Source organism: Polyodon spathula, chromosome 21 (assembly GCF_017654505.1).
Source record: "Polyodon spathula isolate WHYD16114869_AA chromosome 21, ASM1765450v1, whole genome shotgun sequence".
In the NCBI taxonomy this organism is placed as follows: domain Eukaryota; kingdom Metazoa; phylum Chordata; class Actinopteri; order Acipenseriformes; family Polyodontidae; genus Polyodon; species Polyodon spathula.
Window position 1 is genome coordinate 1,625,001 of NC_054554.1, and position 23,113 is coordinate 1,648,113.

Below are 23,113 nucleotides of genomic sequence, written 5' to 3' on the forward strand. Positions count from 1 at the left end.
AGCAGGACCATTCTTTCCTGGGTTTTGTTTGTTTTTTTCTGGGTGAGAAACGAAAGCAGGTTTTATCATTGGATTCCCATACAGCCATGAGCAGGGACCTCGCTCGGAAAGCTGTGAGGGAAAGCAGACGTGAGATATCTCTCTCTCCGGGAAGCAGAGGTCAGATGGGGAGGGGAGGGGGGGGTGGGATTCAGGATTCAGTATTTCATTCCACACTCTCAGGGGGGTGGCGCCCTTTTATTTTGAACATTGACAACTTTGAATTGAGGTGGTTCTGCTTCTCACTTTACTTTTGCAGGTCTTGGAGGCTCTTGTTAGCGGCTCCCCAGGTAATTGCTCAGGATGAGCGAAGCTGCCCATAAAAGACAAATTAAAATAATAATAATAATAATAATAATAATAACAATAATAATAATAATAATGTAGAGAGGTTTGAGCGACACTGACATGGGTTTTGCTCCTGATATGACTTTCCATAAGACGGGGGCGTAGGGTGTAACTGGCATGCTTCTCATGTTAAGGCAGGAGCCTCCAACTTGTGGCTCTTCCAGTCCAGCTCCATGATTATTGAATTAAGCAGTCCAAAGCACTGACTAGCACTGCTGAGATAATTGAGTTTGTCTAAATGTGATCCATGCTACAAATGCAGGAAACAAAACATTTTGTTATCTATCATCACTGTGTGTGTGTGTGTGTGTGTGTGTGTGTGTGTGTGTGTGTGTGCGTGTATATATATATATACAGTTTCAAAACCATCTAGTTTAAGCAATTTCCCTATTCAACTCAATTATAGACATAAAGAAAGAAAGAACAAAAAGCAACTTGTCAGAAATCCTGTGAGTGGCTCTAGTTTCCATTTAATGCCAGGTCATCTCTACTTAACGTTTCTGATCTGAACTGAGCATATCCACATTTCCTGGTGAAAGCTCAGATAAAGCCCGGCGCTGGTAAACAGTGTGTGAACAGCAAAAGGAAGTGTATCTTTAATTCCACTATCTTGTTTGTCCCATGCTGTGAAATCTCATTCTCAAAGATATGACCGCTGCCTTCCGGAGAGAGAGAGAGAGAGAGAGAGAGAGAGAGAGAGAGAGAGAGAGAGAGAGAGATGGCTTATATCGTAACTTGACTTCCACTTGGGACAAGATGACCATCTACAGACCCACTCACCAGCTGATATCATTTCCACTTGACAAATAACAGCAGACTTTAGGAACGTCCTAATGTTTGAGGCCTTACACTGAAGCAGCATGGTAATGGTTTAGTTCCCTAAAATCCGCACACTGTTTTAGTAACTGAAACAAGGGGATACTATTTTCTTTGTTTGGTACCATGGTCAGGAATTCTGACCCCTTTAAAACTTAAGAACTTCCTCTGCTTCTTGAAGTGTTAATGAAAAGCATAGCGTGCTCCTCTGGCATATACTGCTGTATCGGGGCTCAAACTCTTGTTCTTCAGGAAACTGACAGATCAGCAAAGAAACAGACCAGCCTGCCGTTCTACATTGAATGAAGGTATTTTAAGAGAAAAACGTTACACTGACAAGCAGGAGGAAACTATGTAGAGTCTGTCTGATCTTGAACACATGGTTTGTATGGACCAAACAATTAAAGATACAAAATGAAGACAGGCTCTCTGATGAGTCATAGCTTGCATGTGGGTAAGTTACATGTTTTTACCACCATCTGCTGTACGTGTTCAGTTTGAAAATAACAAAATCAATGGGAACCTTTAAGTCCCTTTAAGTTCTAAAAAAGCTTGATAACAACAGGGCTTTTAAGGTCAACCGATGCTGTAAAAGTCTGGTATACTTTAAATGTCACCATTTTTTTCCTTCTTTATTTCTTGTTCTTTATGATCTGTTGTTTCCATCATCTGGATCACAGCAAAGGGGAGACATAATTGGAGAGTGTGACACTGCCCCGCCAGCCATTACTGTGCGTTTCAGCCAGGAAACCTGGATATATCAACTGATAGCACACATTCTCACACTGATCAACAGACTGCCTTCATCAGCAAAGACGCCACTGACTGTGATTCAATGGAATCAGAATTTCCTTTAACCAGACACACATTTGTTTGCTTTGTAAAAATGTTTTTAAAAGTAAGACAGTGCACTTTCAATATCAATGCTTTAATGCTATAGAATTCCAAAGCTCTTTAATGGAAATTAGTTTAAAAGTACGGTAAAGCTGTCTCGTTTTGTTTTGATGGGCAGTTTACTGACTAATTATAATAATTATTATTCATATTTTATTGTTACTGTACCTATTGTCACCTTATTGTTAATTTGTTAATCAATAGATCTATCTCAATGAGCTATATTATTGGTCCAGTGTGAGATCTATCTATCTATCTATCTATCTATCTACCTATATATATATATATATATATATATATATATATATATATATATATATATATATATATATATATATATATATTATTAAACTTGCATGCTCTCTTTGCTAAGATTTAAAGCCCTTGCATGCTCTACTAGTTCTAGCTGACCTCTTGCGCCATTTAGGAGCACATAAAACTACTCAAAACATGGTATCGGTTTTCAAGGATAATATAAGGACTCGATTATTTTGATTTGACTACTTGAAAACTTTGCAAGACACAGAGAAAAAGCAAGAGAGTCCGGAAGTCCATATAACCTGGCATTTAGCATGAAAATTAGCACTAATGATAAAAAGACTCGGATCCATTGGAACACTTGATGTCGTAATTGGCCTCATGAGCCGGGGTCAGAGGTCAAGTTGCAGCAATGTTCAGAGCTAGTTTACAATATCCAGTAAGTACTGCAACCAATGGGGTATCATTTCACCTTCTATTATATATTAAAACTAACAAGAGCTTTGATGTTTCATGCAAGAATCTCAAAGTCTACTTCCAGTCTTGTAACACCTACTTTAAAAGGCAACCGAGTTTGGCTCCAGCAGTCTTTCCAAAGGAAGTGGAACCAGTTAAAACAGCCAGAAGACAGCACACTCTCTCAATATATGATTCATATGATATTTCCTTAACAAATCTTAGTGATAATGTGGTTCCATGGCCCTTGGCAATATTTCTACCCATGAGACCTTTACAGTATGTAGGGATGGGAAGAAAGACACACAACAACTTTGCATGCTTTACAAATTTCTTCTTAAGACTATGAAACATATATATACCGGTATATATATATTTTAGCTCAAAGAGCCAGCTGCCCACAGCTTCCCAACATTTCAGTGTGTTTAACATACCTTTGTCAGGGAAAATATTTCTAAAAACAAACAGTGGAGGTACTTACAAGCTTTTGTTGCCATGGAAACTACACTCACGTATTTAAATTTAAATCTATGAATGTGTTTGTGATGTCATTTACCACATAGCTGATTGTGGTATTGAGTCTATTTATCATTTTATGTTCCTTCATTCTTCTGTATTGAACATCATCTAATTACACTTCTTCTAAAACTACAAATTGCAGGTCATGCATGTTTATTTTAATAAGCTTGATTGAAATGTTAACAAAGGTTTTCAATTAGACAAGTTCAGTACAAGCAACGTGATTACCTGGTCAGGAAGCAGGAGTGGCTCCCTTACATCACATTCATAAGCAGCCTATCTGTTATCCGGCAAACATGCTCTTTTCATAGTAAATAGGTACAGATTCAATCCATTAGTTGAGGATGACTACAGGAATTTTAAGGTTTCATCAAACACGGTAATACAATCTCATTAAATACTGCAGTGTGACGTGACTGACAGGCGCTTTGAGTTGAGCACCAGGAGAAGTGTTTGAAATGAAGTAAAACATACAAAGGGTATGTTTGGGTGCACCTGGCTTGCATTTCCAGCAGGTCATCATAGGACCTTTAGTGTCTGTGTAGCAAATGAATTACAGAGGCCTCCACAAGTGAACTGTCATCAGTAGAAGTGCTTCAACTGCCGGAGCAATGTAACGCTCAGAGGCCTCTTTGTAAATCTGCATAAGCTCCTGTTCTGAATTATGCCCTGCAAGACGAGTTATCTGGAGATGAAAGCAACCAGGTCGGTTTGCTTCAACCAAAGGATTACCACTGCAAAGCAATGAGGTACGGTTGTCAATTTGGGAGGAAGAAAAAGCAAAACAAAAATCAAGCAACATGTGTGCTGTGTAGTAATCCCAGATCAACTGGTATTTTTTTTTTTCTTAATTTTTGTTGGTAATTTATTATTCATTAACCCACTGTCACCATTGTAGCATGCACATGCACTCCACGTTGACAGAGTTTGTTTGTTTGTTTGTTTGTTTGTTTGAAGCCTTAAATTCCAGCACAGATGTATTTAGGAAAGCCGCAGTAAGAAGTGTTTACTGTGGTATAATATTGTATAAACAAACAAACAAACAAAGAACATTTTGAAAATGCCAAAATGTTCAAATGTTCTCTGCTTAGGTCTATTTAAGCCCATCCACCAATAGAAATTAAAACAACACAACATATTATACAGTACCACAGGCACTGCAGCACTCGGACGTGCATAGACTAAATATCTGCTAGCATTCCTACCCCATGCAGTTTTCTGTTGACATGTCAATGTACATCCTAGTTCACTGGGGGAGCTTAGAGACAGCAAAACGTATTGGAGAAAAAAAAAACAATGTGATACCTCCAGACCAAATAGCAGATGTGTTTGAGGGTTACTTTGGAGTGGAGGCGTCCCCTATATAAAACAAATACCACAGAGCTGTCATTTCCGAAATAGAGCAAGACAAATCTCCCTCTCTTCTTCAATGTAGATTTTTGGCAGTTGAAATACCTGAAGTGTACACATTCCATCTCTTGGCAGACTGGTGTGTATTTGAATCAAGTTCACAATTTACTGTAAAGGCCTCTGAATTAACCAGAGCTAATCTGAGCCAGTAGCTCTGAGTACAGTTCAGAAACTGCTACAGGATTGAATGACTCTGATTGTTTGCAGTCTGGAAAAACCTGGGAAGAGTGCTTTGAATCAGGGTTCCCCAGTAAACCTCATGTCTAACAAAGACTGCTTTCTGCATTCAGTTGAAATGAACTCTACGAAAAGGCTGTTGGGGTTTTTTGCCACAATCTGGGTTTTTTGGCAGCAATCCTTGATGCCTTTGATATTACATATATAGCTAGCTTAATTGAGATAATTGTGTACCCTGCTTAAAAAAGCTTACGCTATTACACTCATCCATATCTGGGAAGTTTCTATGGTAAATATATAGTTTATTCTATATATGCAAAATATATATTTGTGATGCGCATCTCATATCGCACCCTTATCTTTTTACATAAGAAAAGATAGAAATCTCATTGTGATAAAAATGCTCTTAAAACCACGCTTCTGTGCCCGTAGAATAATAAAGAATAAAAGACTTGTAACTTGCTGTTGTTCGTCCTTCTCCACTGCTCCTACCCCTGCTAGTAATCCCTAAAAAACTCCTTGTGAAGCTTTCAAAACAATTTATGCAAACAAACATCAAGCAGAGCTATTTGTATTGGCAGCACTTTTCACTTAACCACCCACAACAAGGAACAGATGGTCCGAATTCTGGAAGAGCCTACACAGGAAACAGTAGGAACGAGTCCATCAGAAGCACTTCTTCCAATTTAGCAGAGATTACAGACTCTTCCCTGTTAATTTATTTAATGATGTACTTGTTTTATGTCATCTTAAACACATCTCTGTATCTCCACGCTTTGGATTGGAGAAGAACACTGGAGCGGCAGGCTAGGTGCGTTCTGCTGCCTTCACAGATTTCCACTTCATGTGTTGTTATTTTATTTTTAGGTTTCAGAATGCTGATATCTTCATAAGAAATAAAACCAACGTAGTGTCCTGGAAAAATGCAGTAATTTAGTTTAACGCACGTGTTTTACAAGGGATTGGGTACGTCATTGTTGATCAGAGCTCAAAGAATTTTCTTGTACAGTTGGGAGTACAACATTTTATTTTTTTGTATTACAGAAGGGTATGTATTTATCCACCCTGCTTGCTCTTCACAAATGAGGAACCAGTTCACTGCATCACTACAGCAAAAGCAGAAAAGTGTCAGAAATAAGGAAATTCAAAAGCAATCACCAACACAAGAAAGAGCTTGGAAAAAGTAAGGTTTCCAGGAGAGTCGCTTGATTGACACCTGCTGTGTTGCTTGGTGTACTGCTGTATCTCTGGGTCTATTTGCTGAATGGACTAGAAACTTTGAAGGTATAATAATCCCTAATGTAGACCTGGACTTTGTCCTCCTGTCCAACATAGCTGTCTGGAAACCACGTTGGTGGTTTTTTTCAATACCACGACTGCTTATTGTGTGATGAGATGGCCCTCGGTATGAAGGTTCAGTTTACGAGATGACCTCATAAAGGGGACTAACTGGTGGCTCTCTTTGTTTGTTTATTTGACAGGTTGTTTATCATTTTCTACTCTCTAAATTATAAAATGAATATCACTACAGCTGAGAAGTGTGTAAGCTGTAGCCATACCCTTTTTGGTATACTATATAAGAAAAGCAAAGGATAGCAAATCAAGTAAAATGATAATGAAAGCATAGTACAGCACAGGCAAGCATGATGAACCAGTGAGATACAGTAAGTATGGTAAAGCATGGTTAAAATCCTTGTTAACCATAGCACAGTAAATGCATACTGTAAGCTGCACATTTGACTGCGGTATCCTTTGCAGCAAGGGTAAATCTGGGCCTGAGAGATTAAGGGAGCATTAAATCAACATGTATTCTAATTTGTGACTCAAGGAAAATAATAGAATATGTAAATCTAACTCAATTGTAGTGAGTCAAAGCCCTATATTTGTTTGTGCAACAAAAATAATGTTTTACCATTACCACCAAACCCACTCTTTTGGATATATATATATATATATATATATATATATATATATAAACACAGTCACACACACACACACACACACACACACACACACACACACACACACACACACACACACACACACACACACACACACACACACACACACACAGTAGATGTCTCTTATTAATAACCTAGGTTCCCAGCAAAAAAGTTGTCATTTACCAAAAGTTGTCAATAAGCGAAAAGCCCTCGTTTTCAATTGTATTTATATGGAACAATGATAAATACTGTAGTTTTGGCACAAATACAAATATGGCAGTGCCATACATGTTTTAAATGTTATTGAAAAAATTAACATGAGAAATTCCTAAACATAGAACTGTTTACTTCACGCGTGTGTAAAACAATAAAGGAGTAGGCTTATTATTACACAGCCACAACTGTTCTTACTGAGCAAAGCAAATATATAAAATATGTGTTGTGCTTACAATCAATTCTACAGAACACACTTAACACACTCAAAATAAGAAAGTGGCCAACGCTGTCTGCTTTTTACAATGTACCACCTCCCGCTGGAAATCCGTCTCAATTTTACATGCCGCTTCGTAGCCAGTTTCAAAGCTACGATTCTGCCTCAATCTGCCAGAAATACGCAGCTGCGAAGTCAGTGTGTTATAAAAGCTGCATGAAGCATGTGGATAAATCATGCAAGTGCGCTCTGCAGCGCTGGCAACTAGTAATAAAGCTGTCAATAAACGGCGTGCAGTTGCTAATATCAGAATTCCATTAACATTAAAGTCTATGGGATGGGATTGATTCCTGGGAAAATGTTGTTAATAACCGGAAGTTGCCTTTGTCAGGGTTTCTAACAACCTATATCTACTGTGTGTACAAAAAGGATTGCATTACCTGCTTTACTTGGATTGGCTTTGGAAACTGGTGATGTGCAGCCCTGATAAACAAAAAGAGTGGTTTTGTCTATGACATCATCATCACTGAAGAAACATCCTCTGATTTAAGAAAACAGAGAGCTGGGGGTTGATGATGCTAGGAAGTAACGCCCTCTTCCCTTCTGCACCACAGACAGGGCTGATAATGAGCCTGTGGGCTGCCCGGGTAACCTGAGAAGTGAGTTCACCGAGGCACACAGCCTGGCCTATAGAGAACATCATCGCACATTACAGATACAGCATATTACACATTACCAGCACATCATTATCAACCATGGCTGGCTGGATACCCACAACAACCTACATGTTACAAATCCTCAGCTGTTGATATTTGCTCTTGATATATTCTCAAAGCTATGTACTCTGTTGTTCCTTTCTAATGAAAAAAGTGCTGAAGACAATTTGGAGTAAATAGCTTTGAGAATTTAGCCCTTTGTGTCCAAAATGAAGAAATGGTAAATTTATATAAGCGATTATATTTATTCTTCTTTCTTACAGAACAGTGTAGCACGTGGCACCTGTAAACATGACGGAGAAGTGATACATTTAGAACCATTTAAATACTTTGGTTTTCTTAGCATTAGCAATTCTCTTCAGACTTTTATAAGAGTCACTTAAGACATGCCGAATGTATGAACCCATAGAGCATTCTCTGATACATCACGCATCATTATCCTCTGATTACTGGCTTGCAGAACAATATGCAATGTTAGTAATACTGAAATATACAGACTTTAAAATGAGCATTTTATTAAAATGTTTACTACTTTCTGTCACTTTTATGATATTTAACCAAAACCCTTTCTTGCAGTACATCAGCAAGAATGAACATTTATGTAATAACTTTGGCTCTTATACAGATAGGAATATATCAATCGTGAATAATGAGATTGCTTATTTCAAAAGTAGCAGAGATTTTTAATATTATTTTTATTACTTCCTAAAAGCCCTGATCTATTTTATGAAGAAATAATAATAATAATAATAATAATAATAATAATAATAATAATAAAAGAAAACAGCCACCATTTTGTGAAATTCATTAAAGAATGAAACCCTAAAGGAACATCTCTGATTTGATACAGACAGCCTTCAAGCACTGCAGAGAGCTGCACCGATTTATCCTTTCAAAGTCCTGATTGTGCTCCTCTACTTATCATTCATCAGCGCGACTGTAACACTGAAATACTGTCTGTGAGTGTGGAGGTCATACTGGAGCTGCTCTCCTCACACTTGTCCTGCAGAGCTCACAAACACTTCTTCTGCAGCCTAAGTACTCCTGTCATATCTAAGTGCTTGAGTGTTTGACAGTCAATACCTTGAGACTATTTTCAGCTCTCTCTTACATAAAAGCACTGAAGGATTTTGGGGACATTTAGCACAGTACCGGGACAGCCTTGTTCAAGGGCAGTGTGCTGTATGCTGTCCCATCATGCACTGCAAAATCATCTTTTATTAGTGGCACCTGCATGTTTAGCAAATTCTGCTACATATTTTTGTTCGCTAGCTTCTGTTGCAGCTAAATACAGTTTTTTTTTTCTGTTTGTCCTTCATAACAAATGTACTGTTCTAAACAACATAACTACTAGTTCAGGACTATGATACTGTCATGCAATATGATATGCTCTTTAATCAAATGGCTGGTCAAACTTCAGCATGGTACAGAATTATCTTCAGCATGGTACAGAATTATCTTCAGCATGGTACAGAATTATCTTCGGCATGGTGCAGAATTATCTTCAGCATGGTACAGAATTATCTTCAGCATGGTGCAGAATTATCTTCAGCATGGTGCAGAATTATCTTCAGCATGGTACAGAATTATCTTCGGCATGGTGCAGAATTATCTTCAGCATGGTACAGAATTATCTTCGGCATGGTGCAGAATTATCTTCAGCATGGTACAGAATTATCTTCAGCATGGTACAGAATTATCTTCAGCATGGTACAGAATTATCTTCGGCATGGTGCAGAATTATTTTCGGCATGGTGCAGAATTATCTTCAGCATGGTGCAGAATTATCTTCAGCATGGTACAGAATTATCTTCAGCATGGTACAGCCGTTGTGTGTGCTGATGCGCTGGGGAGGCAAAATAAGCTGATCCTTGGAGCCAGCATTACACTTCAGCAATCAACACCAGGCAGAAGGATATCTACATCATCAAATGGAAAGCAATGCAAATGGATGGAGATGCAGATGGATCACATTAGTTTACTGTAAAGCTATGTCTTAGTTGGTGCTTATCTTGGCAAGAGCCAAGTTCAAATCAGCATGAAGTTTTAACATCTACTCTCATGCAATGGAAATCAGAATTATCTTCAGCATGGCACAGAATTATCTTCAGCATGGTACAGAATTATCTCCAGTTTGCAGTCTGCCCAGCAATTAGATTGAGAGCAGCTTAAATTCAAACTTTCAATGACCATTAAACACAAGGCCTCATTTATACAGAGGTTTACAGTATAGCCTGCCTTGCAGAGCTTCAGTGCATAAAATGAGCTATAAAGCGGCAATAAAGTTTTTTAAAGGTTTTTTTTTTTTTTTTTTTTTTTTATAATTCTGTACTGTCTAGTTAGCTTAGTGTAAAGAAATGCCATGTTTGAGTTCCTTCTTCGCTGAAACTACAATGGATGTGCAGCTAGGGACCAGAAGTGCTGCCTCAAGGTATGTCAGGCAAGACTAAGAATAGGAAGCTCAGGGAGTACTCCCTGCTTTACCTCCAAGGCATGACTTACAAACACAAATTAGCTCTCTTAATTATTGGATTTTATTATTTCTTGTTGGTTGCGCCTTCTCTAATTACTTATTAATTCGACAGTTTGTTTTTTTTCAGTGTTGAATTAGACAAACTTTTGCTTTAATAACAGGGTCATAATGCAGTGTTCATTTTACCGTTAGTGAGCCGATACTGCTTCTAAGTGGGATACGCAAAGTGTTTATACAAATCCAACCCCAGGGCATTTGACACTCTAGTATAGTAAACAAATATTTAAATTATTATAAGCGATGCGTTATAGGAGAAGGCTAACATATTCATGAAAATACAGTGAATCTTAGCCCTGCTTACCCTCATTATTACAATGCACTCTAGCTGTAGTCACACTGAGTCCATTTCAAACTGACTCCATCTGGAGCATTTCATTTCAAACTTTGTATCAACGTGCTTGCTGTTCAAACTTATCTGTGAGCAAAGGGGCCAAGTTCGTTTGGACGCCAGCTAAAGTTTGTTTGTTTTGGTCCTTTTCCATTTTTTTCAGGATTGATTTTGTTTGTGTTCACAATGCAGTTTTCAAGTGCCCTTAGTATAACTCTATTTTCTAGGTATTTTAGGGGGTCCTAAAAAGGGGGGAGTGACTTATACACCGGTGTGACCTATAGGCTTTTTCCAGAAATTGTTTTCTCAAATAGGGGTGGAGGGGGGCTTAAACACCGGTGCGACTTATACACTGTTTTTTACGGTAGTTTATATGGCGTGTGAACCAGGTGTTTATAATATCCTGCAAGGCATATTTAAAGATGGCAGCAATTGACGTGTTGCTCCAGTTTTTAATATGTCATGTATTAGATTCTTACAAATTGCTGTGGAAGAAAGCACTGGGGGAGCTAATTTAATGAATACATTTCTTGATTGCCTACAGTAGGAGAATGCAATGTATTCAATGCTGCACGGTTTTCCTAATGTCGCCATTAAACAAAGTAGTTTGAGAAAAGTTTTGTGAGTTCTGTCCGGTTCGGCTTGAAAGTTACATTAACTTAAAAATTCAAATTTTATTCATAACATCCATTTTAAGTTAGTTGAACATGCAAATTTACTTTAGTTGTTCAAACGTAAAAGATTTAAGTAGAATCAGCGGAGTAGATTCCCATCAGCCCTTGCAGGACTTGTACAATTTATTTTTGGAATTGTTTGTTGTTTATTGTGTTGCTGTTTTGTGTATGTGTGGTTGCACAAGCGTGTTGTGTTTGCTTGTCTCTTGTACCCCTGCCTGCTCCCTTACATGTGTTCTCCTTGTGTTGTGTGTGGCTGCCACCTGTTCAGTGGCCAGTCTGTGGATGTGACCTCCTTCCCTTCTCCCTCTGTCTACATCTCTGCCTCTGCCTGGTTCCAGCACTTGTAAATGCTGCCATAAGCTTGTAAGCAGAAGTGCTGCACTGGCAGCTAATAAAATAGTTTGTTGATTGCACATTCTGTTGCCTCAGCTAATTTTTTATTGCTTAAATTAAATAACAATGTTCAAACTAACGACTATTAAAAAGTAAATCTAACTCAGATGGATTAAGTTGCATGAATATACATGTGATGAGTTTAGGCAGCCCCAGAGAAAGTTGTCCTAACAAAAACTAAATGAGTAGCTAAACTTTATCATATTAACACAATGAGTTTACTCCATTGTTTTGAGTAAACTTGACTTCTCAGGGTTTACAGTGTATAGTATTAGAGTAAACCACAGTGCCAGCTACCCCCTCCAAGTAGAGGACGTGTGCCTAGTGTTTTTTGCCATATCCTGGTGACATTCTATAGCCTTGGTATCTTCCTTGCAATGTCATGGGGTTTGTTTTAGTCTTTGCCTAGCCCAGATGTGTGTGTGGTTTTTTTTTAGATCAATTCCATTCATATATGGTCCAGCAGTTTAAAGAGACAGAAGTAGTGGGATACATTCTGTATTTTCCAGTCTACTAAATGAATCTACACATGTCGTCAACAAAAACACTGCAAACTAAGCAGATACGCGTTTCATTTATATTTGGATTGCTATTTTCTCAGATTTGCTGCTCAAACTTCTGCATTGTACAGGCGTGTTTTCAAGACATTTAATGACCAACTAAACCTGAAAAGTTACAGCCTCTTAAGTTTGATTAATACCAGTCTAACCATTAAGAGAAAAGGTGCAAACCCCTAAACAAGAACATGTATTTGAAAGTGCTTGTAGGTTTTGTTGCCTCTGGTTCTATGATGTGAGTGGTTTATAGGGGTTTTAAATCGCTGGTGTTTATGTCACTGCTGTACTTGCAGCGTAAATAATTCAAATACATTTTAGTGAAACATGAAAGAAACACTGCATAAACTGACATATGTATTTATGTGCTCATAAAATACATTGCAATTGTCATGATAAATTGTAAGACGCCCACTTTGAACTTTTCAGACAGGGAATGGCATTAAAGGAGAACTTGGAGTACACTTATAAATTGCTTGCTTTTAATTGGCATTCAGGCCAGACAGAAGTATGATGGGATGATTGTGTCTTACTCCTTAAATATTATTTGCAATTATAGATTAATAAATATAACTTTTGGGTGTCTAATAGTGAGAAATTTACTTGCTGTACGAACATAATTTTACTAACTATTTTTTTTACAAAACTGATATTTCTAGCTAATCTTTACCCTTTATTATGTTTGCAATCATTCAGTGTGGTACAGAGTTCAGTTGCTCCAGTGCTGGATTGTACTCATGCTGGATTGTTTTCATGTTGGATTCATGCTGGATTGTATTTGTTCTGGATTGTATTCGTGCTGGATTGTATTTGTTCTGGATTGTATTCGTGCTGGATTGTATTTGTGCTGGATTGTATTCGTGCTGGGTTGTATTTGTGCTGGATTGTATTCGTGCTGGATTGTATTGATGTTGGATAGTATTTGTGCTGGGTTGTATTCGTGCTAGGTTGTATTCATGTTAGATTGTATTCGTGCTGGGTTGTATTCATGCTGGATTGTATTCGTATTGGGTTGCATTCGTGCTGGATTGTATTCATGCTGGATTGTATTCGTGCTGGATTGTATGCATGCTGGATTGTATTCATGCTGGATTGTATTCATGCTAGATTGTTTTCATGCTAGATTGTTTTCATGTTGGATTGTATTCATGCTGGATTGTATTCATGCTGGATTGTATTAATGCTGGATTGTATTAATGCTGGATTGTATTAATGCTGGATTGTATTCATGCTGGATTGTATTCATGCTGGACTGTATTAATGCTGGATTGTATTAATGCTGGATTGTATTCATGCTGGATTGTATTAATGCTGGATTGTATTCATGCTGGATTGTATTAATGCTGGACTGTATTAATGCTGGATTGTATTAATGCTGGACTGTATTAATGCTGGATTGTATTAATGCTGGACTGTATTAATGCTGGATTGTATTCATGCTGGACTGTATTAATGCTGGACTGTATTAATGCTGGATTGTATTCATGCTGGACTGTATTAATGCTGGACTGTATTAATGCTGGACTGTATTAATGCTGGATTGTATTCATGCTGGACTGTATTAATGCTGGACTGTATTAATGCTGGACTGTATTAATGCTGGACTGTATTAATGCTGGATTGTATTAATGCTGGACTGTATTAATGCTGGATTGTATTAATGCTGGACTGTATTAATGCTGGACTGTATTAATGCTGGACTGTATTAATGCTGGATTGTATTCATGCTGGATTGTATTCATGCTGGATTGTATTCATGCTGGACTGTATTAATGCTGGATTGTATTAATGCTGGATTGTATTAATGCTGGACTGTATTAATGCTGGACTGTATTAATGCTGGACTGTATTAATGCTGGACTGTATTAATGCTGGATTGTAGTCATGCTTTCCAGGAATAGAATCCATCACTGGAGCAACTGCATCTTAATTGGTCAAACTAACTAAGCATTAAGTAAGTGCTGCACCTTGTAATGTTGCGAAATCAATGGCTTGAGATTTGTAAATGCTGTAAAAGAGTAAATACTCACTTAGGCATGAGAAAGAACAACAGAACTCAGAACTAATAAGAACTAGGTTGAATAGAAAATAAAATATTGCATGTGTGGTATTTGTCTGTTTTAAGACCCCACATTCCTGAGGCACAACACATGCATGTTTGAAACTAAAGGATTATTTAATGTGTCAAAAATAATTTGATACATGTCTAGATAGATAGATAGATAGATAGATAGATAGATAGATAGATAGATAGATAGATAGATAGATAGACTTGGTTTAGGAGACATTTACAGTTGCTGGAATGTTTTCTCATTAAAATGCAGCATTTGGTGTGAGTCTCTTTAATGAAGAGCTACTATATTTAATAAGAATCATACACAGCATACACAATATCAACCAGCAGGAAGAACCTACAAATAGTTCAGTTAGGTTAGTCAAAACAATTAGTGTTCATTTGAGATGTATTGAGTTTCATCCATAGTGACTGCTGTGTATAAATAATGCATTAGTCTGTCCAGATGTAGTTAGGCACTCATGCGTGGTCTTGTCTGCTATACAGCTATACCGTTAACACAGAAGAAAGATAGAAAGATTCAGAAACATGTCTTTAGAAATACTCCATTCCAACTATATTAACCTTGGTTTAACTTTGTCACTTGTCAAAAATGAAAAAGAAACAATGTAGCTTTGTTTAATAAATCTCTCCATATTAGCTTCAAGTCATTTGTAATGTAAAAAAAAAGTCATAAATAAAAATAAAAATTAATGTATAGTCATAATCATACGTTAAAGGTTTCCATTTTGCTTCGCACTTACATATCAATAGTCTTTAATTTACATTGGCAAAGAACTAGCATGCAATATTTACATTAACGCCAGCTCTTGCTGTCTTTAGTTCAGATTATCTGTTTGAAGGGGTCGGTAATGTATTTACCTATAGGACGGCTGCACTTATCTATGCATGAATGCATGTATGTGTTGATTATGACCGGAAATATTTTATATAGTCCCTGATACAGACACATCTCAAAGCAATCTGGGGGAAAAAAGTATATTTATTTGATAAACTTAGGACATTATGCAAAACCCCAAAGAGAAAATGTTTGCTCTAAACCTGCCTTCCATTGTTTTTCTAGAAATAGTTCCACGGAGTATTCTGCAAGCGGTTTTTGGACGCATCTATTCGCTGTGAAAATGCATTCAGCTGCGAGATACTCCAGATAGTATTTGATATGCCTGGTTTATTGAAATCCTGCTCATATTGTCTATGGATCAGGCAGACGCAGTCAATAAACAGCAACGTGTTTATTCATAGGACAGTCCCTGTGTACAATTGGATTACTCAGAGATCGGCTATGCTCGCGTTGGTTATATTGCAAGTAGTTTATCAAGTGTATGGCTTTGAGTATTTGTACTGCTGTGACTGTGTAGCTACACCAGTCAACATGCAAGTGAAATAAACCCAGAAGTTTACTTACTATTGACATAGTTTTAAATAAGTAACACGAGGCTACATAGTTGTATGATTTTAATCTTTTTTTTTTTTTTTTTTTTTTTTTTATCAAACTATGTGATTTGTTCCTTTCACGCAGCGCTCTAGCGCCCCTTGAAGAGGACTCGTGCAATAGCATAAAGATCGCTGTGGAGTTATCACAGTTTTCATCAGGAACTGAAAGGAAATCAAATACAGTTTTCCACTGTTTTTTTTTTTTTTTTTTTTTTTTTTTTTTTTTATTATTATTTATTTATTTTAAATTTTATCGCATTTAATGACCACCTGCATCTAGATTTACCCTGTGCCTTGTCTAAGTGCATTCTATCCAATAAATAAATAAATAAATAATAGTGCACTTTTGTTTTGCCACATGATTAAATTAAATGAATTTGGTTATTTAATATATCACAATCTTAATAAAGGTGGCATGCTTATATTATTAATGTCGTTTTTGGAAGATCGAAAGCGTCGTTACAAAAAGTTGCAATATGCCCGCAAAGAAACTGTAAGCGGTAAATATGTAAACTGAACTTGTTAAAATGTAACTACTAGAATCAGGATTAAAATCTGAAAATCGAAACAGTGATATTACAGAGCAAAATAGACTAGAACACGAACACACACACACACACACACACACACACACACACACACATCCATCAGTAAAGACTAAAATAACAGTAACATTTTTTAAAGGTGTTGCGTGGCCTATCTGTGCAGAATAGCTTAATTGAAACACGATTCTCAACGATTTCTTCTCCTGATTTATAATTAGAACAGAACGGATGGCTTCTTGCAATCGGTTTTTTCCTCGTTTCACCTCAAAGGCAAATCTTCAGCGTGTAACTGGTTGGTCAAACAAGGGCATATCCATTTGTTAATTGATGCAATTACGCATTGCTCGTAATGGCCACGCTGGTCTCAAGGCACCCATCAATCACCCCTCCATTGACCTGTCAAAGCCTTCACATTAATTTCTGTTGGGAACGTTCCGGTCTCTAATAGAGAAAAATTGAAACATCATCATCATGAATTTGAGGCTGGCCCCTTTGCCACAGAGCGGACGGGATAGAGGAGTCAGAGGAGGGGGGGGGTCACATTATTTCACAACCCCGACCCCCCGGGGAGTTTTGATTATTATCGCACTTAAACACACTTCAAACATAAACATTTTCATTGGGGTATACAAAAAGCACATAATATGTATAATTGATAATTATCTGGACATATATGCACAAATAGACTGCATTTAAGTCTTGGTGTGCATTTTATTCAACAGCCAGATTCAAAAGTATCTCTTTTGTAAATAACAATGAATTTAATGACCCCCTCCCTTCTATACAGCCCATCTCAATTTATAATTATAACAACGTTAAACAAGAGCATCTACAAAACCCTTGGAGCTGCCTGCTTTTGTCCTGTAATGTAGCACAGCATTGAAACAGTATGACAGAAGCGTGGAGAATACATGCACCTAAGAAAATGTGATGTTAGATATGATTGGCAAAGACATTATTATATCCTTGCTGTCCCGTCGTTTCGGGATTACTATGACGTCACGCTGATACTGTTCCATGGATGAATGCAAAAGAACTATAGAGCAGAAAATAATACAAGCCGAGACTATATCTTGCAAGACTTACGTTTTGCTTTTAACCCTCCTCTGCTAAAAGCATAATATGTAGGGTTTTTTTGTATTTCATTTTCCTTCTGCTGATCAAAAAAAAACTCCATAAAGCACTGAAGTGCATGCTAGATGTCAGTCATTTCTAAGTGCAATCATTTATTATTGAGTAAAAGGCCAAACGTGGGAATGTGTGCGCGAAGGTGCATTTGAAGTACATTTTGGTTACAATCGACCAGCAGGAAAAAAAAATATATTGCCGATGTTAACAAAAGGAGCAGCAATGTCCTTCTCTCAGTTTGGATATCCTTACAACAGCAGTTCGCAGGTAAGGATGGGAAACATTTACCTTCCATTAGGTCTTCTTAGCTCAAGTTCATGCCATGCAGAGTTCTCATTTGAGATAAACAGTTTTATTATCAAGTATAACTTAGACAAGTCGGTCGGCATACACGAGTCAGGGAAATTGTATTATGTCATAACTAATATGCTGTCTGCAAATATATCAAAACTCGGTGCTCTCGGATTTATTTTACTTATTATAAAGCGTGAGATTCAAAGCTTGTCGTTTTCGTTCCATTTCTACATTCTTACCATTTTTAAAATGTATTTTGTACTCGTTTTATTAAGCAGACTTTAAATTTACAAATGTAAGTAAATTTAAAAATGTATTATGTATATATATATAATATATACATATTATTATAATATATAATATATAAATATATATATATATATCATATATATAAAGCTTTGATAACAAAGTTACGAAACAAAAAAATATATAAGAAAGCGTTTACTGCAGGGCTATGTCCACAATCACAACAAACAGTCCGTCTAGTCCATTTCACTATAAAAATTGATATCCGTTCTACTTCAGGTCCGTCGTCACTCCTCACCATAGCACTTGTATGGGAGTCCGTGGCCATATGGAACGGTGTAATGATATAAATACCGGTACCTCATAATTGTCCTTCAGTTACTATATTTGCTCGTCTTATTATTTATTATTGTATTTAAATGGGTTTTTTTAGCAGAACACAATGTTATTTTAAAGTATCAGTTTTCAAAGTTGGAAATTAACAGTCTTAAAACGGTGCACTCAGATTCATTAATAAAAATATCTATTGCCTCTATGTAAATATGTATTACGTTATTTCTTTTTTGTTCTCCCTCTATCTCTGTTAATCATAATCGTGTTTACAATTCTCTTCATGCAGTTTTTTAGGTCTGCAAACCCCAGCACGACTTGCTGTGATTCAGCCTGCAGGTCTCTGCCCGATGGCTCTTCTGGTACAGCCCACGCTGCAGCAGCTTTGTGTTGCCCGTCTTACGAGAACAGATTGCTGGCTAGCACTCGAACGGAGCTCAACGCAGCTCTGGGCATGTACGGCTCTCCCTATGCAGCAGCCAGCCAGAACTATGCTAACTATTTCCCCTATAGCACCGACCCATCCACTCTCTACTCAGCACTGGTGAGTACAGCATTTACACGCGTTATACACTTTGGATTTCAAACCAGCAAAAGCACGCTAAAAGTTGTATTGATTTGTATAAGCGCAATGTGGATGTTTTAAAATAGCGCACTGTACTTTCATAAATATGTATGGTGGCAAAATATTGTGTTCTCTTAAAGTCCAATTTGAAAAAAAAAAAATGTTGTGCTGGATTTATAATAAAGCATTGTTGTTATATTGTGTGGTGTAATGTAGGCTAATGTAATTTTGACTTATGCAATAATACATTCAGTAGAATTAGTAATTATGCAAACCATCATAATCATATAATACTTAGTACTATAGTATAATTATACAAATAGTAGTTTTCAACACCAATGGAAACGTTGTTTTGTGTTCAGAAGACCTGATGGTAAGAAATAAATAACAATGACTTTTATTAAACTAAAAACGATTTCACTCAGTGTTGACAGTACTAATGATTCTGGCAGTCTTTTGAGAGAATAGTATTTTATTTCGCTGATGCCACATCTGATTTGAATCATTGCTGTTCTAGAACCCTCAGTACGACATTAAGGACGGCACTGGAAGTTTGCATTCGGGGATTGCGCAATCTGCTGCCTATTACCCCTACGACCACTCCCTGGGGCAGTATCAGTACGACAGGTAAACGCCTTTGAGTTGACTAAGGTCAATACTCTCGTGTAACTGCAGTTGCAGGATTTAAGTACAGTGCTGGTGTTACAGGGTCGGTATTTCGTTTCAATTGAAAAGTTTGTATTATATATAATATAATATGAGAAAGATATGTACAGCATATCGAAACGTTGGGCAGCTGGCTCTTTGAGCTAATATATATATATATATATATATATATATATATATATATATATATATATATATATATATATATATATATATATATAGATATAGATACTATGTATGAACAATATGCCTTATGACGTAATAATAAGTTATATGACTACCTTTTGGAACACTCTAAAAAAAAACAATATCACAATAATCATTGTAAAATTATGCATCGCATACACGTCCAGCAGTCTGTTTTGATTAATAGCCTTGCACGGTAATAACCAGTTTATTTTCTTATGTATGTATTTATTTACTCTTAGATATAGCACCATTGATTTTAATGGTTCAGCCAGGCGCAAAAACGCCACTCGGGAAACCACTAGCACACTCAAAACGTGGCTGTACGAGCACAAGAAAAACCCTTACCCCACCAAAGGGGAGAAGATCATGCTGGCCATCATCACCAAAATGACCCTGACACAAGTGTCCACCTGGTTCGCCAACGCCAGGAGGAGGCTGAAAAAGGAAAACAAAATGACCTGGTCCCCAAAAAACAAACCTGGAGACGAAAGGAAAGATGACCTTGAAAAGGAAGACAGGGATGACTGTAACCTGGAAAGATTAGATAAAAGTATGGGATTCATTGATTTCACATATTTTTTGATTGCTGCTATCAAATGAAGTTTTCCCAGTTTTCATTTTTCAATAATATTATACCCTATTTGCAGGTGGTGGTGGAAACGCATTGACCACATTTGTTGAATTTCCTAACTAGGACTTTTGGGTGAATGCAACTTGAAGCATGAAATGATATGTGTATACTGATTATTATTATTATTATTATTATTATTATTATTATTATTATTATTATTATTATTATTATTGCATTGCTGATTATATTGCAATTATAGGTACATTGGGCCTATGAAACCTTTGAAATATTGACAATGTGCAATTAGAACGGATATTAATAATGTATGTCATTACTTCTATTCTCCAGATTCGAAAGAATGTAAAGAGAGTGATTCGAGGCTGAGTGATCTGGATGACACAGACGATGAGGAATGCTCAAAGCTGGACAGCGACTGTGAGAAAATACCTCACCAAGACCAGAGCCTCCAGCGAGACATGACGGCGGAGCCACAGAAAAATGACTGCAACTTGACAATTACGCGCAATCATTTCCATGCGTTTGCATGCAATAAGAACGAGTCGTCTATGGCGCCGGGTGTTTTAGAAAACGCAATAACTAAAATGTCAACCATAGCACCAAACAATGGCGTTGTTCCTCATCATTATGAAACATCAAAAAAAAACAGAATTTGGTCTTTAGCGCGTACTGCAGCCGGCGGTGTTATTTTGGGAACTCATAACAGTGAAGAAAGGACTGTAAATGCAAACTGCCAGCTCCGGGAAAGGCATTCTACGGTTAGTGGCGCACATTGTAGCGAACTAAGGGTACAGCAAGAAGCAAGGAGCCGGTCTACCAACGGGCATGCTTTCGAGGCCCTCCCACAGTCTAACAAGGTTTATAGAACTTCCATCTTTAACCAGGAGTCTCTCCAGTTGCATTGTTCTTCCTATCCCGTGTTGTCCGATACGTGCCAATATTCGTCAGGAATGGAAGGTACGTTAGTGACGAAAAGGACCGCCTTTAACAGCTTTGGCCCATAATTACACAGTATTCAAATATGACACACACTATTGTTTTGTTTATTTGTTTTTCATCACATTATAACTAGTATTATCCTGTTTATTTATTTATGTATTTGTTTATTTATTTATGCATTTGTTTATTCATTTATGTATTTACTTATACCTATCCATTTATCCCCTCTGTGTGGACGTTTGTATATTTAAAACAAAAAAAAAAGTTAAGCCAACTTCTTTATAAAACTATGCACAACTATAAGTCTATATGGTGTTACATTTGAGTACTTTATGATCTGATTGGAACCAAACGTATTAATTTGAATATTTAAAACTAATATCAAATTACGTGTCCAGGTTTTTCACAAAATGTGAAATCTGACCAAGGACCCACAGAACTCCGTGAAGAGTGTCTAATACAACAGGACGACAAAATAACTGCATTCAGGTCTGTGCTGAAGAGGTGAGGTAGGTGAGAACTGCTGACGTGTACTCGTAGCACTGTGGTTATATTTAATTCACCTAATCAATCACTACGGCACAGACTCTAAAAAACACCCATAGAAAACCTGCCGTATAGGCTACCAGTATGAGCAGCACAGCAGCCCTATCCTCTTTGCTATAGCACTCAATTCATCTGTATTCAGCCCTGTACCGATTATACAGTGTATTGCTTCCAATTATACAGTTTCTACAGTCTGTGTATGTAGAGGACGTAGGAGAGAGTCTTGCTCTTAATCCAGATATAGTATATATATATAATATAAGATCTATATATATAATTATATATATATATATATATATATATTATATATATATATATATATATAATATATATATATATATATATATATATATATATAATCTTTGTATGTCTTTTATCGGTTTAGATCAGTCATTATTTTGTATCACCTTCTTTTATCAGGTTGTCGAGATCTGGGCAGTAAAAGGTGGAAAGTGTATGTAACGCCTTCAATTATGCACTAATGATCTACTGAGAGATGCCGAGAGATGAAGTCCGGAACTACTAAATGAATTGCCCATAAACACCCCGGGAGCTCCGTGCAGCCCTGGCATGTTTGCACAATTTAGTTTTATGGTATTGACTGTCAGGAGGTGTATATGAAGAGGAGGATGCAATGGGATAGCAACTAAAACTAGATACTTATTTATGCACTGTATAGTAACTGTAGTTAGTTAACACTTTGTTTTCTGTTGTAAATCAACGTCTTCCACCCCATGTGGTCATTTGAATTGTTATGTTAAATATCAGTGTTTTAATGTGTTATTGTGTGTGTCAGAATTTGAACTTGTAGTTGATGTTTGATTTGTATTTGAACATTTTGTGTTTTTTCTTATGTGTATGCAATGGGGGGGGGCGTGTGTTACAATAATGTGTCGATTATGCGACTTTGCAAAGGGAGTCTCTTGGTCGTGTAAAATAACATATTTTATAGAATTCAAAAATAAATAAATAAAACATTGAAAAAAAACTTGTTTTCCGAGTGATGATTGCCTGTTTAATGTTCAGATAGCGGATTTACAGTAAAGTTGATCAAAGTTCATCAGCTTTACTCGTCTC

General features: G+C 36.9%; 1 protein-coding gene across 1 annotated transcript; it reads left to right on the plus strand.

Annotated features, from left to right (window-relative positions):
- Nucleotides 1-17,322: 17,322 nt before the first annotated feature.
- On the plus strand, nucleotides 17,323-22,898 carry irx6a (iroquois homeobox 6a). Its single transcript, XM_041221472.1, has 7 exons — nucleotides 17,323-17,939; nucleotides 18,832-19,086; nucleotides 19,625-19,734; nucleotides 20,202-20,512; nucleotides 20,882-21,508; nucleotides 21,889-21,999; nucleotides 22,457-22,898. The coding sequence occupies exons 1-6, from the start codon at nucleotides 17,874-17,876 to the stop codon at nucleotides 21,996-21,998; spliced, it is 1,479 nt and encodes a 492-aa protein (XP_041077406.1). The 5' UTR covers nucleotides 17,323-17,873; the 3' UTR covers nucleotide 21,999; nucleotides 22,457-22,898.
- Nucleotides 22,899-23,113: the final 215 nt, after the last annotated feature.